Genomic DNA, 17,796 nt, shown 5'->3' on the forward strand with positions numbered 1-17,796 from the left:
AGAATGTATTGAACTCTGGCGTAGGAATATATTCGGCTACAAAAATATCTAAATTGTTCATACAATTGAAAATCTGACTATTTTCAAGGTATTTATAAATACGTTTTCTTGAAAAACAATGCTTCAGCATATGTTACATCGAATTTATCGATTACTTTCAAGAACTAAGTCTTGTCAGCGGGGATGATTTGTGCTAAGTTCCAAACACTGCTTCAGTTCCAGTTTGCCAGAGTAACTGCATAGCATAGGAGAGTTGATTAAAATCAACTCCCAAAAACTCTACAGGGATTTTTCATGGTTAAAGAGAAGAAGGTTCCCGGGTAATAACATTGAAAAAGTGTGCGATGTATTCCGAGTGACTTCCGAATTGAGAAAAGATGTCAACATTCTTCATTACAAATGTCCGTGGTTGACATGACTTCGTTACTTTGAATTTTTCGGAGGGAAAAATGATAGTGTTTGAATTAAGTTATCGTATAAATGTTCCCTTTCATTAATTTTAATTGCACTTCTTTCACAGGTATGTGTATTTTTATTAAACATCGTCCAATTGTGCTGCATTGTTGCAACCACTATTGAAACAAGAGATGTTTGTGAAACACTTATGCCCCCTTCCTTGGAAACATCCACAAAGAAAATGAACGTAAACTGCAAATAACTGGAATTTTTCTATCTCCAAGAGCCATTACTCTGTCGAAAATTGCTCTATAATACCCATAATCAAACTTGACCTAGATTTGATTGAGATGAATCTGTATACCAAATTTCATTCCAATATGTTCATCCTCTGCCAAGAAAATGAGGTGAAACCTCAAATAACTGGAGTTTTTCTACGTCCAATGTCCATAACTGTCGAAAATTTCTCGATCGTACCCAATATCGAACTTGACCTAGATACTATCATGATAAACCTGTATTTCAAATTTCATTCCAATATGTTCATCCTCTTATCATGATAAACCTGTATACCAAATTTAATTTCAATATGTTCATCCTCTGCCAAGAAAATGAGCGAAAACTGCAAATTACTGGAGTTTTTCTACGTCCAAGGTCCATAATTCTGTCGAAAATTTCTTGATCGTACCCAATATCGAACCTGACCTAGATATTATCATGATAAACATGTATACCAAATTTCATTTCAATATGTTCATCCTCTGAAAATGAACGGAAACTGTTGGTCGACCGACCGACAGACAGACAGCAGCAAAGCAATATGCCCTCCTTCTTCGAAGGGGGGCATAATAAAAACACTATTGAAATAAATTATTTCAATAGTGGTTGGGGATGTATTACATTTCAACCACTATTGAAATAAATTATATCAATAGTGGTAAAAGATGCGTTTCTTTACAACCACTATTGAAATAAAGTATTTTAATAGTGGTTTGGATGCATTTCAGTTTTTTGGTCTATTATTCCGTCTGTATGTAACGCATTTTTTCCGGTAGGGAAATTTCTTAATATAAGAAGTTTGGCTTAAGAATGATGAATTCCTTTTAAATTATTTTTTTACCTTTGTATTGTCATTTTTCCCATACCATCTCTCATATGGAACTAAAAGTGTTAAAAGCAGACGAATAATAGGCATAAAATGACATGCTTCCCTACCACTCTTGAAATATTTTATTCCAATAGTGGTTGTAATGAAATGCATACCCAACCACGATTTAAATAATTTATTTCAAAAGGGGTAATGAAATGCAAACCCATCAACCATTGAAATAATAAATTTCAATAGTGGTTGAATTTCAATAGTAGTTGCTAAGTAATTCTATTGATGAAATACATCCTCAACCCTTATTTAAATAATTTATCTCAATAGTGATATTCATTAATCATATTTATTTATAATAAAATATTGAACAGTTATTTACAAATTGAAACTTATGATGAAATACATCCATAATTTATCATAAATGTGATAGGTATAATGAAATTTATTATGTCTTCCCTTTCAAAGGGGAGACATATTGTGTTTGTAGACTTTCTTATTCTTCTTATTAAGGTCTTCCGTTTCCAAAATATGTTTAATATCAAAAGAATTTTCCTATGAAGCCAAGAAAAAGGGGCTGGCCCTTCAATTTAGGGGCCAAAAGGGCTCTAAAGTCTTTCTTTCATAGCACTTTACTGAGAAATATTTTGTAATATGTTTAAGAAGCAAAAATGTTCATCTTTTACTAATAAAACTATACATTATAAAATTTTTATTATGTGTTACGTAATTAGGGGTTTTAAGGGGCCAGAAGTCCAAAACTTCGATCAATTATATCTAAAAAAGGACAAATATTTTGAAAAGCAATACAGAATAAAAGATGCTTAGGATGATGTTTTAAACAATATTCAATCATAAAGTTTCGTTATCTGGCCCCAATAAGGAGATTAGGGGTCGGCCCCTAAAACGTCATATCCCTGATAGCTCAAAAACGGCAAAGAATTTCTAAACACTTGTTGACCTAAATATGTCAAAAGACCTGTCTTTTTATTTTTAGGGGCCAAAAGGGCTCTAAAGTCTTTCTTCCATAGCACTTTACTGAAAAATATTTTGTTATATATTTAGGAAGCAATAATGTTTATCTCACATTTATTTAACAATATATTATAATTATTTTATCATGTGTTCCGTATTAAGGGGTTTTTAATGGGTTTTAAGGGGCCAGAAGTACAAAACTTTGATAACATACCTCAAACAGAACACATATTTTAAAAAGCATCATTTTGAAAATCAATATAGAATAAAATGCTGAGAATGATGTTCCTAACAAAATTCAACCATCAATTTTTTTAGTTGCCCAGATAAGGAGATAAAGGGTTAAATATCAAAGTCAAGGTCATATAACCTTCAAAAAATCGCACGGAAGACCTCCTCGTTGCTCGCAACGAGATCGTGTCTAGTTCTTCTTATTGTTATTCTTCTTCATCCAAATTTGTCCAGGCCGTAACTTAAATACCCTTTGACATTAAGACTTCAAACTTGAAACATAGGTAGATGGTATTGAGAAGGAGTGCACGCCACAAAAAGTTTTGACCTTGATCTATTCTGTTTTTCAAGGTCAAGCTTTTCATAAAAAATATTGCCCGGGCCATAACACAAGACTCCTTTAACATACAGACTTTTAACTTCTATCATAGATTGATGGTATATAACCTAGTTGAACCTTACCAACATGTTTGACCTTGACCTAGAATTTTTATTTCAAGGTCATATTATAAAAAAATTCACTGAATATACTTTGACAGAAGGACTTCAAACTTTAAACAAAGAACAATAATAATACACCTAGGTTTACTTTTGAATAATATTTGACATTGACCTTGTTTTACTCAAGGTCAAATTAAGAAAATAATAATAAAATTTTGTCTGGGTCATATCTTTAAGGTGGATCTCTACACCAAATAAGTGTAGGAGATTTTTGTTGCATGCAATTGTTACCAATACAAGGCACAGTATTCAACAATAATAGACCTCAAAATACAATACCCTATTTTCTAGAGAATTTTTAAAATATCAGTCTGGTTCCAGATAACCCCTTACTTATCAAATTTTTAAACATTTCTGTTTTAAAATTCTTATGAAAGTGAAATGTTATTAAGTTTAGAAATGAAAAACAAAAAAATTATGAATGAAGTTTGTATGATTTTTATTGGAATCCACATAAATATGTAACTAAAATTGAAAAATTAAAGGAAATACTTAATTATTGCAAAAATCTTAGTATGAAAGATCCTGTTTAAGAGTTGTCTTTCTTTATTTTACATGGTCTCAAATATCTTGGGATCAATTTTTTAATTAATAAAATCACGAAGAAAAATTAAAAAAAGGAACAAGTCTATGCTAAATATGTAGATATAAGATTAGTAGTGCTTATAATAATGTTTGAAGCTGAAAAATTATATTTTTGATGAATGCATCATATATATATTTAACTCTTTATAACAAAATATTAGTAGTTAATTATATTATAAATTAGTAGTGAAATTGCCTTTTACTTTTTTAAATACAATAGCAATTATAAACAACAACCATACGCATAGTAATACATACATTAGATGTCCATAGTGATACACATGCATGTGTGGAAATGAAAAACTCCTTTTCAGAATTCTGTCTTTCCCTCATTTGGCTTGCAAATCCGGGCTTCCACTGCTATTGCTACCTAGCTGTATTTATTTTAATCATTGTTAATCAAAATACATTAGTTTAATGTCAAAGTTTCAATGAAAGTCTTTTACTGCAAATATTTTTTTTAATTTGGAAAGTTAGGATCAATTCAAGAGATCGTACTACGGTACTTTCGTTTTATATTCATCATACATATATAGTTTAAATGAAAATTTGACATCTGCTTACCTATATCGATAATCCGTCACATATGTATGATCGTCTGTTGCAGATGACATGACAAAAATGTATTGCCAATAGCAGCAGAGCAGGGAAACGATATATTATTTAGATTCCACGTTTTCCGTACAAAACAGCTGATAATTAATGTTAGTTAAAAGCTTTAAACAGGAAGAAAATTGACATATTTTCTAAGCGTTTTGGTGATTACATTCCTATCTCATCTCCTTAGTTAGAAGAGTTCAATTAAACGGTGTATAGCTATTTTGTACCACGACATAATGCTATCAATCCGGAACACAATGGCGTTTCGAACGGAAGTCAGACATGTTGTGACGATGTAGCCTTCCACCTTAATACCCTTTGACATTAAGACTTCAAACTTGGAACATAGGTAGATGGTATTGCGAAGGATTGCAAGCCACCATACGTGTTGACCTTGACCTTTTTCGTTCTTCAAGGTCAAGCTTTTCATAAAAAATATTGTCAAGACCATAACACAAGACTCCTTTAACATACAGACTTTTAACTTGTATCATGGATAGATGGTATATAACCTAGTTGAACCTTACCAAAATTTCTGACCTTGACCTCAAAATTTTATTTCAAGGTCAAATTAGAAAAAAAACTTCATTGTTCAACTCCTAAATATACTTTGACAGAAGGACTTCAAACTTTAAACAAAGAACAATAATAATACACTTAGGTGTACTATTGATTTATATATGTTTTACTCAAGGTCAAATTAATAAAAAATAATAATGAAATTTTGTCTGGGTCTGGGTAACATTTAGCTGACATCATTCTTTTTCAATTGTAAAATTTGCCCCATATTACAATCCTTGGGGAGAAGGGGAGACATGTTTTTTTTGTAAAACAAAAAACAATACCCACTAGTTCCTACTACTATTGAAAAAAAATTGTTGAATTAAAGTAACACTTGCAAAGTTATCCCTATAATGAAATACATCCATAACCACCATCAAAATAATATATTTCAATAAAAAAAAACATTTTAATGAAATACAATGTGAGATTTTTTGATGGTGTTTGTATTTCAAGATTGGTTGCAAATTATTTCTTATAACAAACTTTATAATCAACCACTACTGAAATAATGTTTTTCAACAGTAGTCGTATTCTCAATAGTGATATTCATAATAACATGTATCTAGCTATGAATTATTTTTAATTTACAGGGGGTTGAAAAGAAGTTCTGGCAATTTACAAGGTGTTCACTCTTGTACAAATATTTTATAATTTTCAAAAAAAAAAAATGATACATGTATATCTATAAAAAGAGAAAGGTAAAGAAAAATATGGCAACAATTCTATGTGTTAATCTGCAAGAATTTGTTTTTTTCTGCACAACAGTGAAAATCCTTACATAAGTACATTTTCATAGTCTCGATTATTATAACCGTAAAATATGCAAGTTTTTACAACCTTAATTAGGTCTTTCCACCCACCTTTCAGGTGAAAGACCTTTTGTATTTCTTATGTTTTTTATTAGGGCTTTCGGTCGAAAAGACCTATTGTTATTCTGATGTTTCTTATTATTCTGTTTCTCGACAGAATTTCCGTCAGCGTTTTTTTGAAAACGGAAAGACATATTGAAACAATTATGCAACAGTCTAATAGCACTTTCATATGACACGCGTATGTAAGGTTTTGGACTTCCAGTTCCGGCACTTCCGGTTTTGACAAGGGAAATGCAAAAAATTCATTGAAGCACAAAATCGTTATTATTTTTTTAGTTAGAGCATTCAAATTTTAGAATTAGATGCATCTTGTCTAAATGTACAAAATCAAAAGCGTTGACATTTCTCTATCTCTTACCGTTTTTGAGATATTAGGGCTCAAACTTGAGATAAGGGGGGATGAAAACGAAAAAAAAAATTCAAAAATCCTTAGGAATTGTATAAGACGCCTAGACATTGTTCAGATAGAAGTATTCAAGATATATTCCGAGTTTCAAAAAAATATATTAAGTACTTCCGGTTTTATGAGCCTATGAAAAATTGTCTATGGGAGTTTCAATGTTAAATTAAATCACGCGTCGTTCGTTTTCTCAAAAAGTTTACAAGTTACAATATTTCAGATGTATAATAATACACACAATGCGCAAACCGGAAAAGTTTTTGGGTAGACAATTCGAGAAAATTAGGGATCTGCAGGGGCCAACGTACAAAACAGCCCTTTAGCTGTAATTTTTTTTATTTTTCTTTTGATTTTAAAAATCTTTTCAGTTTATTGTTTAGAATAAAGAGTACAATTTCAAAATGATGGTCCGAGTGGTCACGTTTTGAGTCTTTATAGGGGTTTGGAAGATCATCCCTTGTTTAAATTTCAAATTTTTTTTTAAGTAAGAGTTATCTCGCTTTGCTGTAAGAATGTAGAGCATAAATACTATAGACATACCAAGTGTTGTGTCCAAGGAATGAATACTTACTTCAATATGATTTTTTGAAAATATTCCTCTGGAAATTAGAAGTGTAGCAACCTGTAAAGTTCTGGAGTTATCTTTCTTTTCACATTGCACTAGTCATAAGTTCCTATCTAAGCAACCGGGTATACCAAGGCGTTACGAAGACTTGGAAATAAATCAGAGTATAATTTTTTTTGAACATTTGATTAAAAAGGGATAATGGTGCTGTCGAAAAGCCCTTACTTTTTGTTGAAGACAAAAAAAAGTTCTAGTTATTATTTTTTTTTTCTTCTCTTTTTTTCCAGGGACAGCTTTTTTATTTCAAGAGATATTGAAACAATGATTTCTTTATGTTATTGGCCATTAAAAGTTATGGTACCAAATGACCCTTTGCTCGATAACTCCCAGAACTTACAAAGTTATTGCCCTTGTGTACGAAAAGCATGTTATCGCTACTCCTCTGAAACCATAAGAGATAGAAACTTGGAACTTTTACCAATGTCTTCAGTACACTTAGAGGGTTCTTTAATCTATTCTGAGCCCCCCTTCTAGAAGTTATTGCCCCTGAAAGTATTTAAATTTCTGTAAAAAACACTTCAAACTTTTTCATTATTCATAGAGACTTTGGACCACTTGGGATGAAAGCATCTACCTTGGCCGAACAAAATGACATAAAGGTCAGAGGTCAAGGTCATCTGTAAATCTCTTAATTAATGAGTTTTTAGATCTCTTTTGTTTAGTGTAGTAAAGTTTTTTGATGGATGTAATAGAACATCTTGAAATTTTAAAATATATCCCCTTGGCCCCTATTGTACAAAATGCTTGTTATCGCTACTCCTTATTAACCGTTAGAAATAGAGACTTGAAACTTTTACTAATGTATTCGGTACATTTAGACGCTCCGTTAATCTATTCATACCGGCAGAGTCCAAAGTCCCTTTCTAGCAGTTATTGTCCCTGAAAGTTTCGAACATTCAATAAAAAACACAAATAACTTTTGAATCAATAATCATAGATACATCGGACCACTTGGTATTAAAGCATCTACCTTGTCAGATCAAAATAACATAAAGGTCAAAGGTCAAGGTCAAGCAATAATAAATTGCAAACTTAATCGTTTGACACTTTTTTATAAAGTAACGCAAAAAATACTTTATTCTATTGAAGCAATCTTATTTCAAACATAAAACACAATGAAGTGGAAAAATACTTTATTCTATTGAAGCAATCTTATTTCAAACATAAAACAAAATGAAGTGGAAAGACCTCTAATTGTTCGAGAACAATTAGTCTACTAGTTGTTGATTTGAAATTGTTTGTTTAATAGAAACAATGTTAAGCTGCGGGAATTGGTTATTTATTTCTGCAAAGCAGTTATCATCGTAACATTATTACATTAAAGAAGATGGGGGAATAAGATAGCGCAAATGCCCATTCGGTTTAGTGGCGAAATATCATTTTGAATTTTTTTCCCAATTAAATCCATTCAAATATATTATAATACAAGTTTGCAAAAGCACAATTTCTAACTATATTCAGTTTTTAATATATTTAACAAATGATACGAAAAAATATTGCTTTAAATTTTGGTGGTATTGAACCCATAACATAAAAACCCTAGGTATATAAGGTTAGTTTATGTCAGGTGCTATAACCACTGAGCCATTGCAGACACAAGAAAATTGGCTGTTTAAATGCTATGTGTTACTTTGGCCACTTTACGGACTTTTATTATTTTTTCAAACGTACAATTGTTGGGATACAAAAGGATATTTTTAATGTATAGTGGGTCATCTCTCCACGTTTTTGTTGATTAAAATCGGTTTTTTTCCATTAGACTTTATTTAGATTGTGAGAAAAATATGGAGCACAAACCCACTCTATGAAAGAAATGCCTTTAAGTTTTAAACATAGGTTATCACAGATAACAAAGCTCACCGAGTTGAGACATCACCCTTATGAGACAACACCTTTATGAGACCATCTTTATCATATTATATGAAAATCATACTTTATGATCTTGGATATTCATGGATTCTGTTTTGACATAATATCATATATCATCTGTTAAAAAATTGTATGATACTCAATTGTTCATCATTACAATAATATAAAATTAAATATTGCATCCTATCATATCCTATCATATTTACAATATATATCATATAATACAATAAAATACCGTAATATACAATGATAAGATATGATATTGTAATGTATGATAAGACATTGTATTGTGTTATACATTATTGTATTTGATCACATAATACAATATCATAATATATAATACAATAAAGTATTATATTACAGTATCATATTATACAAAAACATCATAACATTGAAACATATGATATAATATTGTATAATATAGTATGATATTGTATCATTGTTGATACATAAAACGATATTGTATCATATGATGCAATATAATTTGATACAACATTGTATCATATCAAATGATACAATATTATGTGATAAGTAAAATATTATACAATACAATATTATATTCTACATGTTGGTTGATATAATACAATAATATATATTACAATATCATATAATACAATTTCATGTGATATGATAATATATCCTATTTATAAACCGATATCATATTATACAATATCGTATGATAGTATATTATATAATATCACAATATCATACAATACAATTTCATGTGATATAATTCTAAATTACAGAAACCAATATCAAATTATACAATATCGTATGATACAATATTGTAGAATATACACCATGGATCATAGGATACAATATTTTATTTTGCAATATCTTATGTAATAGTATCATCTGATGAAATAACACATTTATTATACAATATAATATTATACAATATTGTATCATAATATACAATACTAATATACAAAACAATATCATGATACAATATCATATAATAAAATATCAAAAAAATTGATACAATAAAACATCCCATCATATAACTTTTTAGCTCACCTGAGCTGAAAGCTCAAGGGAGCTATTCTGATCACATTTTGTCCGTCGTCCGTCTGTCCGTCCTTCTGTCCGTCTGTCTGTCTGTTCGTCTGTAAACTTTTTACATTTTGAACTTTTTCTCTAAAACCGCTTATCCAATTTCAACCAAATGTGGCACAAAGCATCCTTATGGGAGGGAAAATATAAATTGCAGAAAAAAAGTTAGATCTATATTCAAAGCGGAGAAAACCTTGAAACTGTAGAAAAGGGGGGAGGTGCATTTTTAAAAATCTTCTTCGCAAGAACTACTGTGTCCAATTCAACGTAGTTTAGCATAAATTATCCTTATGGGAAGGAAAATATAAATTGCAAAAATTAGAGGGCTAATTCTGTTTCAAATCTGAGTTATTACGAAAATAATAATAAAGGAGAGGCGTGTTTCAATCAGTTTAATAGCTTCGGGTTCGGCATCCGGTGAAATGGGTAGGCAAGACTTGGCCTGGGCAAAACAAAAGATTGGCAGTAATAAATCTGCCGATCTCATTAAAATTTCAGGATATTTGATGGACCAGTATATTTGTATTCGCTGTAAATATTGCTGCAAAATAATGGGTATTTGGAATTAACGATTGCCGATCTGCCCCTGCTTTTATTTTGCCACGGCCCGGGTTTGCATACCCATTTTACAAAGACTCGTATTCCATACTTCTAAAACGAGGTTCTTTGTTTAAAGCAGCCATGACATTATACGAAAAAGGGTCGATCTGACTATGATGAATTTGCTTGTTGTGCAACAGTTCGCGTATGAAGGGAAATTTTTGAAACATGCAATATATATTGGTGCCGATTTTGTGAAGTAAATTGAGGCTAAATATTTCAATGCGTTGACAGTTTTCACACATGACGTTGGTGTTAGCTTGTTCTGATTTTCGTTTCGTTTTCATTATTTCTGCTTTGTAATCTTTGAACTATCGTCTGTATTTTGTGATTTTTACGTATCAAATCAAACAGAGACTTCGGTTAATCAAACAGTTAACTGTTTACCTGCGCAAATTAAGCAAAATCTGATGTATCAAAAAAGTACTGAAATACAATTCATTCTATCGGTAACTCGGCATTATCTTCTGCGTAATGGTAGATTAATGAAATAGGTTTTGTTGATATGCTCGGCATTGTCTCGAGTTTATTCAGTTTAAATAGAGTTTGATATCGCTGACGGAAATATGTAGGTATATACATGTATATATTCGATTCATTTCGAAAAATTCTGTTCTTCCAGAAACCAACTTTAACAACCTATTGTATTGTAAACTTAACCTTTTTTCGTCATTATTACTCCTACTGTACATGTGATCCTTGACTGTGTTTGTGTACATTTGTATAAATTGATTTTGAACCTCAAATACCAGTGAACTGATCTTAAGTGAATAAGTGAATAAAAGAATTGAAAATCTTAGGCCATTCTTTTTTTCCCATTTTAAATGCTGAATAGGAAATACCAAGTTAAAAATCTTAAGCTGAATGTAATAAACTCATTTGAACAAAATTTGACTCAAACCTAGGCGAACTGTGAGCTCTGTATCTTGCTTATAATTCTACGATTGACGCTGAAAGTTTGGTTCAACATTTGAAATTCTATATGAATTAGAGTATGTTAATTACTTGTACAAGAATGATATTCTGTATATACCTACTCTCTGGGGCCCCCTCTTTATACAATAAATAATGTGAAATCTACATCAGTTTTGATAGTTTTTCAGAGTAAATAAAAACGACATCTTTAAAACAGTTTCCATTGTTTCATTGGATCAAGTAATAAGCGCTATTCCAAAGAACATTTCACAGCAGAAAATTATCCTGGTTTGTACGCGAAGTAAATAACAGTCATTTAAATATAATGGAGAAGACAAATAAAAATTTTGAATGTTTTTAATTTGAGGAATTGAGCACATTGAGGTACAATTCTCTTCTTCACATCTATACATGTAGGATTTTTTAAATGAAAAACAATAAATATTATTTTTTTTTAAAATACAATAACTAGTAAGTAGTTGATGAAAAAAATGTACCCATATGCTCTCATATATTTTGATCGCTTTACAAAGTGGGAGGGGGGGGGGGGGGCAGAACGAAATTATAGAGAATTGGAAGTTAACAACTTAACAGTGTACCCCTACCAATTGTTTAGTTTTATATCTTGCGTAGGATTTTCTTATTCTGGTAAAATATAGTATTTCATGAAGATACAATGTCAAAGATCACGTGTATGCAAAAATAAGTGTAAAATTCGAATACTTTGCAATATTTATTTTTTGTTATTCTACCGAGAGACCATATGGCACAATATCTTTTGAACGCCCATTGTTGCTCAGGTGAGCGATGTGGCCCCATGGGCCTCTTGTTATAATATAACATATGATATTATATAGTTATACAATACTATATTATAGGAATCATGTTATATCATTTATCAACAAACACATCTATTTATTTAGCAGGTTTGAGTGAGGTAGGAGATTTTTTTAGCATCTTTGATAATTGAGATCAGGCTCTGCATCTGAAGCAATATCTGCGTTTCATTTATTATATAGTTAAATCAACTATGCAAGCTATCCTCTATAAAACATGTGACCTGTTCAAAAAAACTAAACCTCACCCAGCATCCGAAACCTATGGCTCAGATTCAGCATTCAACCCTGTCAGGTGCATCAGTATCATAAGACGCATCATCCATGCAAGTTTGGTGATGTTCGGACCAGTAATAACTAAGAGATCATCATCAGAGGGCACCAGCAATTAAAACCTTAACCTCCTCCAGCATCCGCAACCTATGGCTCAGATTCAGCATCAATACCTGTCAGGTGCATCTGTATCATAAGACTCACCATACATCCAAGTTTGGTTAAGTTAGGACCTGTGATATATTTTTTAGCATCCTTGATAATCGAGATCAAGCTCTGCATCTGAAGCTACCTCTACAATTCATTCATATTACAGTTTTATCAACTATGCAAGTTTGAAATAGTACTATTATCTATTAAACGTGTGACCTGTTACAAAAAACTTAACCTTATCCAGCATCCGAAACCTATGGCTCACACTCAGCATTCAAGCCTGTCAGGTGCATCAGTATCATAAGATGCACCATCCATGGAAGTCTGGTGAAGTTAGGACAAGTAATAACTTAGATATAATCATCAGAGGGCACCTGTTTCAAAAACTTTAACCAGCATTTAAAACCTTAACCTCCTGCAGCATCCGAAACCTATAGCTCAGATTCAACATTCAAGCCTGTCTTGTGCATTAGTATCAGAAGACGCACCATCCATCCAAGTTTGGTGAAGTTAGGACCAGAAGTAACTAAGATATTATCATCAGAGGGCACCTGCAACAAAAACTTTAACCAGCTCTTAAAACCTTAACCTCCCCGAGCATCTGAAACTTATAGCTCAGATTCAGCACTCAAGCCTGCCTGGTGCATCAGTATCATAAGATGCACCACCCATGGAAGTCTGGTGAAGTACGGACAAGTAATAACTTAGATTTTGCTGTAAAAGGGCACCTGCAACAAAAACTTTAACCTGCTCCAAAAACCTTGACCTCCTCCAGCATCCGAAACTTATAGCTCAGATTCAGCACTCAAGCCTGTCTGGTGCATCAGTATTATCAGACACACCATCCATGCAAGTTTGGTGAAGTACGGACCAGCAGTAACTTAGGTATTGCTATCAAAGGGCACCTGCAACAAAAACTTTAACCTGCTCCGAAAACCTTAACCTCCAGCAGCATCCGAAACCTATAGCTCAGATTCAGCACTCAAGCCTGTCTGGTGCATCAATATTATAAGACACACCATCCATGCAAGTTTGGTGAAGTACGGACCAGCAGTAACTTAGGTATTGCTATCAAAGAGCACCTGCAACAAAAACTTTAACCTGCTCCAAAAACCTTAACTTCCTGCAGCATCCGAAACCTTTAGCTCAGATTCAGCACTCTAGCCTGTCTGGTGCATCAGTATTATAAGACACACCATCCATGCAAGTTTGGTGAAGTATAGACCAGCAGTACCTTAGATATTGCTATCAAAGGGCACCGGCAACAAAAACTTTAACCTGGTCCAACAACCTTAACCTCCTCCAGCATCCTTAACCTCCTCCAGCATCTGAAATTTAGGACTCAGATTCAGCATTCAAGTCTTTCAAGTCCATACGTAGGTCCAGATGCATCATCCATGCAAGTTTGGTGAAGATAGGACAAATAATAGCTTAGATACAGGACCTGCAACAAAAACTTTAACCAGGTGCCGACGCCGACGCCGGGGGTATAGCATAAGCTCCCCTTGACTTCGTCTCGGTGAGCTAAAAAATGACACTATTTGCAGGTTTTAATGCGAACACGCCTGTTTGAAAAAAAATATATCAGATTTATTGATATTTTAATTTATCAGAAGCTTGTCCGACCGTGTATGGGCATTTTACACGCCGTATCCACTCATTTTCTTTATAGTCTCGGTTATTATTACCGTAAAATATGCAAGTCTGTATTACCTGAAGTTTGTATTTAAAATTGTAGGTTGGATTTCTTTCATAACAAAATAGTTTACAAAAATGATAAACAACTTCTTCCTTTCCAAATGTGTTACATAAGTGGTTACAAGGTAATGTTTATAAAGAATTTTCATTCTCATCTACGATTAAAAAAAAAATTAATAGTTGTACTTCAATGGCGTCTGTAAAGTAACTTTTATAATACAATACATCCCTAACTTCTGTTGAAATAATTACCTCAATAGTAGTTGTATTTCATTAGTGGTTGCAAAGTGATTCTTCTAATGGAATACATCCCCAACCACTATTGAAATAATTTATTTCAATAGTGGTTGCAAAGTGATTTTTCTAATGAAATACATTCCCAACCACTTTTAAAATAATTCATTTCAATCGTGATTTTATTTTAATGGTGGTTGCAACACTGCATAAATATCTTGGGACAGGCAATAGGTCAACCTAATAAGTTTGTTTGCATTTTCCAGTTACCCACCCATCCACCCCTCTAGATCCGCGCCTGGACGCCTTAACATCGAGAAAATTTGAAAAGTTATTTAATTATGTCCAGGATCAGTCTACAAGCAACATTTAGGTATATAAATATTGTGACTACATATTTTCAAAACAGATTATTACTGGCATTTTATACTTTCCTGTAACACAAATGCAGCATTATACATCATGTATTAAATAACAATGCACAAATACGTTTGTCCAAGTCCTTTGTAACTCGGGTACTAGTGGACAGAACACTTGGCTATTCCCCATTCTTACATGGTAGTGGGTACTAATCATAACTTATGGTCATAATATCTATTCTTATATATGTATAATGAGGCTCGACGTCCCACTCTGATGGCACTGTATAATGATCAGTAAGTCCTCCTTGTCCGTAGCTCTCTGTCCGCCCGAATCACTTTTCCTAAGTACATGTATTACTTTTCTGTAACTAGGCCTGCCTATATTTATTTTACTTACATGTACCTCTAATACTTCATCCACAGAGTGCTTTAGGATAAAAAGTGTGTAGTGACATTAAACCAAGTTTTTAATTAAAAGAATGGAGTTCAGGGTATCAAGACCATATATTCCCCCAAGGTGGCCAAATAAGAGTATTGCTCCCACAATTATGTTAGTAACTTATATGTACCTACAGAGTGCAAAGGGATGTTTTTCGACCTATAACAATGCTTTAAATCAAAGGTCAGGATCATATTAGACCTGTTTGAAAAATCCTTGTCTAACCATAATTATATTTTTCTCCCCATGATTTTGTCTGGCTCATACATTACAATTAAGATTGCTTGTAAGTAAAGGATGTACTTGACCTTGAATTCTTAGTCAAAATTTAAGACTAAACCAAAGTTTAAAATTTTAGCGACTGGGTCCTTCAGAGGGACACCATTTAAATAATGCCAGGTGCAGTATAACTCAGATTGTTTTTGCTTTAGGGACATCAATCGCATAAATTGATCATATAGTGAGTCTCTGTCATAGCATGGTACTGTAAATGCACTATGTTCTCTTTCATGACAAAAATTTAAATTATTTTTCACATAAACAGTATTTGTGGTTTATGAGTGTGTAGTGGTCTTAAACTTGGTTTATAATTCGAAGGTCAAGATCATAGCAGACATCAGTGAAACAGATGTCTATTCTATGCTGTCCCGGCCCCTTCTTTGTCAAATCCAGTTTTAGTTTCATCAGAAGTGTGCTGTGGCCTTGACAATTTTTTTTCAGTGAATAATTACGCAAATTGCTTTCCAATGTCTCATCCTTAAATAAAGCAGAGCTATTTAAGGAGTTTAAGATTAAAATGTTTAGTTGTGAAATACAAAGAATATGAAATAAATAAGAATATTATCTAAAATATTGTGATTGGTCAATCTATTTGCGGCGAAAAATTTAACATTATAAATATGGCATTTGCTGTTAAGCAGTTGCTGATAAAATTCGATCTTAATACATGTATTTCGCACCCATTTGCAACCATTAATACTCTGTCAAATGTATATTAAAATAACCCACGTGTTTTTCCGTGACTGATTTATTGCTGGATTGGAATTGCTGTCCTCTTCAATAAAGAGCTGATGCATTCCATCCATTTACTCATTTTAAAAACTAATAAAACTCAAACCCCTTATAGATAACTTAAAAACTTTTAAGTAAATAAACAATGCCAATGTTGTGTTTACACGCCTCTGAAGTTACTTTAAACTCTTTGTTTTAGTTTGCCCAGACGGCCACTACGGCAACAAATGTGAAAAGACATGTGGAAAAGATGCCAAGTGTAATCATGTGACTGGCGAATGCTGTGGCATTACGGAACTTCGCAAGCTTTGTAATATTTTTTAAAATATCTAATTCATATGAAATATTCCAGATCTTCATACACCTCAGCATTTGATATTTTGTTCGTCATAGATACTTAAAACCATATTATCTAGGGACATCCATCTTTGATACCCAAAGATGTGCATCAAGTAAATACAATTAACTTAATTTAATAAATACATTTGACCGTTGTAGAATGTCCAAAATAATTCTAGAAACGTCGTTGGCATGCTTCGAGTGAAAAAGGATAGACAGAAAAGAAATTGCAAATTTAATTCGTATAAAATCATAATAATAAGATTGGAGTTAAACAGGTTTACTGATAAGTGTGTATTTCCTTCTATACTGGGGGTACATTTTACATAAAAAGTAGATATTTTTGGTAATCATATATCATAACAAAATTATTGTTTTTAAATGAGGATATGTCTAATATTTGCAAAATGACTTTTAAATATATAATTTTGATAAATTAGTAGAGCAGATTTATTAGACGCAAAGTTAATTAATTGTTAAAACTTGAATATTGTAGTGAAAGAAAAAGAGGAGATGTTATACAAGGAACACGTTTATAGGACCATACTCATTGTCGCTCTAGCTGCGTTTATGTCCCTGAGCTGTGCTCTGTTTTTGTATATAGTTCGCAAGTTCCGAATTTGTAATTGTTAATTATTAGATTTTGATCAGATGATCTTTACTAATTGGATTCATCTCTGCATATGATATAACATGCTTAAAGTTCAGACATAATATTTTGCCTTCTTCTTTTCTGCTGATCGTCAAAATCTTTATAATGTTCGTCTTCTTTTAAACTTATGTAATAATGTTATGTGCATGATATGTTGTTATTTCATATTGCATCCTTTCTTAGTTTAATGGCTATAATCAATATCTTATGCAAGAACTGAACTGAAAACTTATACATTTATAACCATTTATAACGAATAATTTTGACCCGAATTGAAAAGTAATATTATTTGGGTAATTTTTTCAACGTTGATTATTGAGCCGAAAAGTGTTGAATAAAATACTCTAGTCCGTTTAAAATTGACCCACGATCTTTATCATAAAACCGGTTTTAAATTCAAAATCAAATATCAGAATATTATCGAATTGATATTAATATCTTTGATTTATTCAATCAAACATTTACATTTTTTCATATCTATCCTTTAGATCCACATGTTTACATGAGCGTTTTC

At 32.0% G+C, this 17,796-nt stretch overlaps 1 protein-coding gene across 1 annotated transcript in view; it reads left to right on the forward strand.

The window, feature by feature from the left end:
* LOC128159311 (multiple epidermal growth factor-like domains protein 10) overlaps window positions 1-17,263 on the forward strand; it is a 40,851-nt gene extending 23,588 nt beyond the window's left edge. The window contains exons 5-6 of the mRNA XM_052822367.1: window positions 16,491-16,601; window positions 17,127-17,263. Coding sequence (XP_052678327.1) covers window positions 16,491-16,601; window positions 17,127-17,263 — 248 coding nt within the window. The remainder of the gene's footprint in view (window positions 1-16,490; window positions 16,602-17,126) is intronic.
* The last annotated feature ends 533 nt before the right edge of the window (window positions 17,264-17,796 follow it).

The sequence above is a fragment of the Crassostrea angulata genome, chromosome 8 (genome assembly GCF_025612915.1).
Source record: "Crassostrea angulata isolate pt1a10 chromosome 8, ASM2561291v2, whole genome shotgun sequence".
Lineage (NCBI taxonomy): Eukaryota > Metazoa > Mollusca > Bivalvia > Ostreida > Ostreidae > Magallana > Magallana angulata.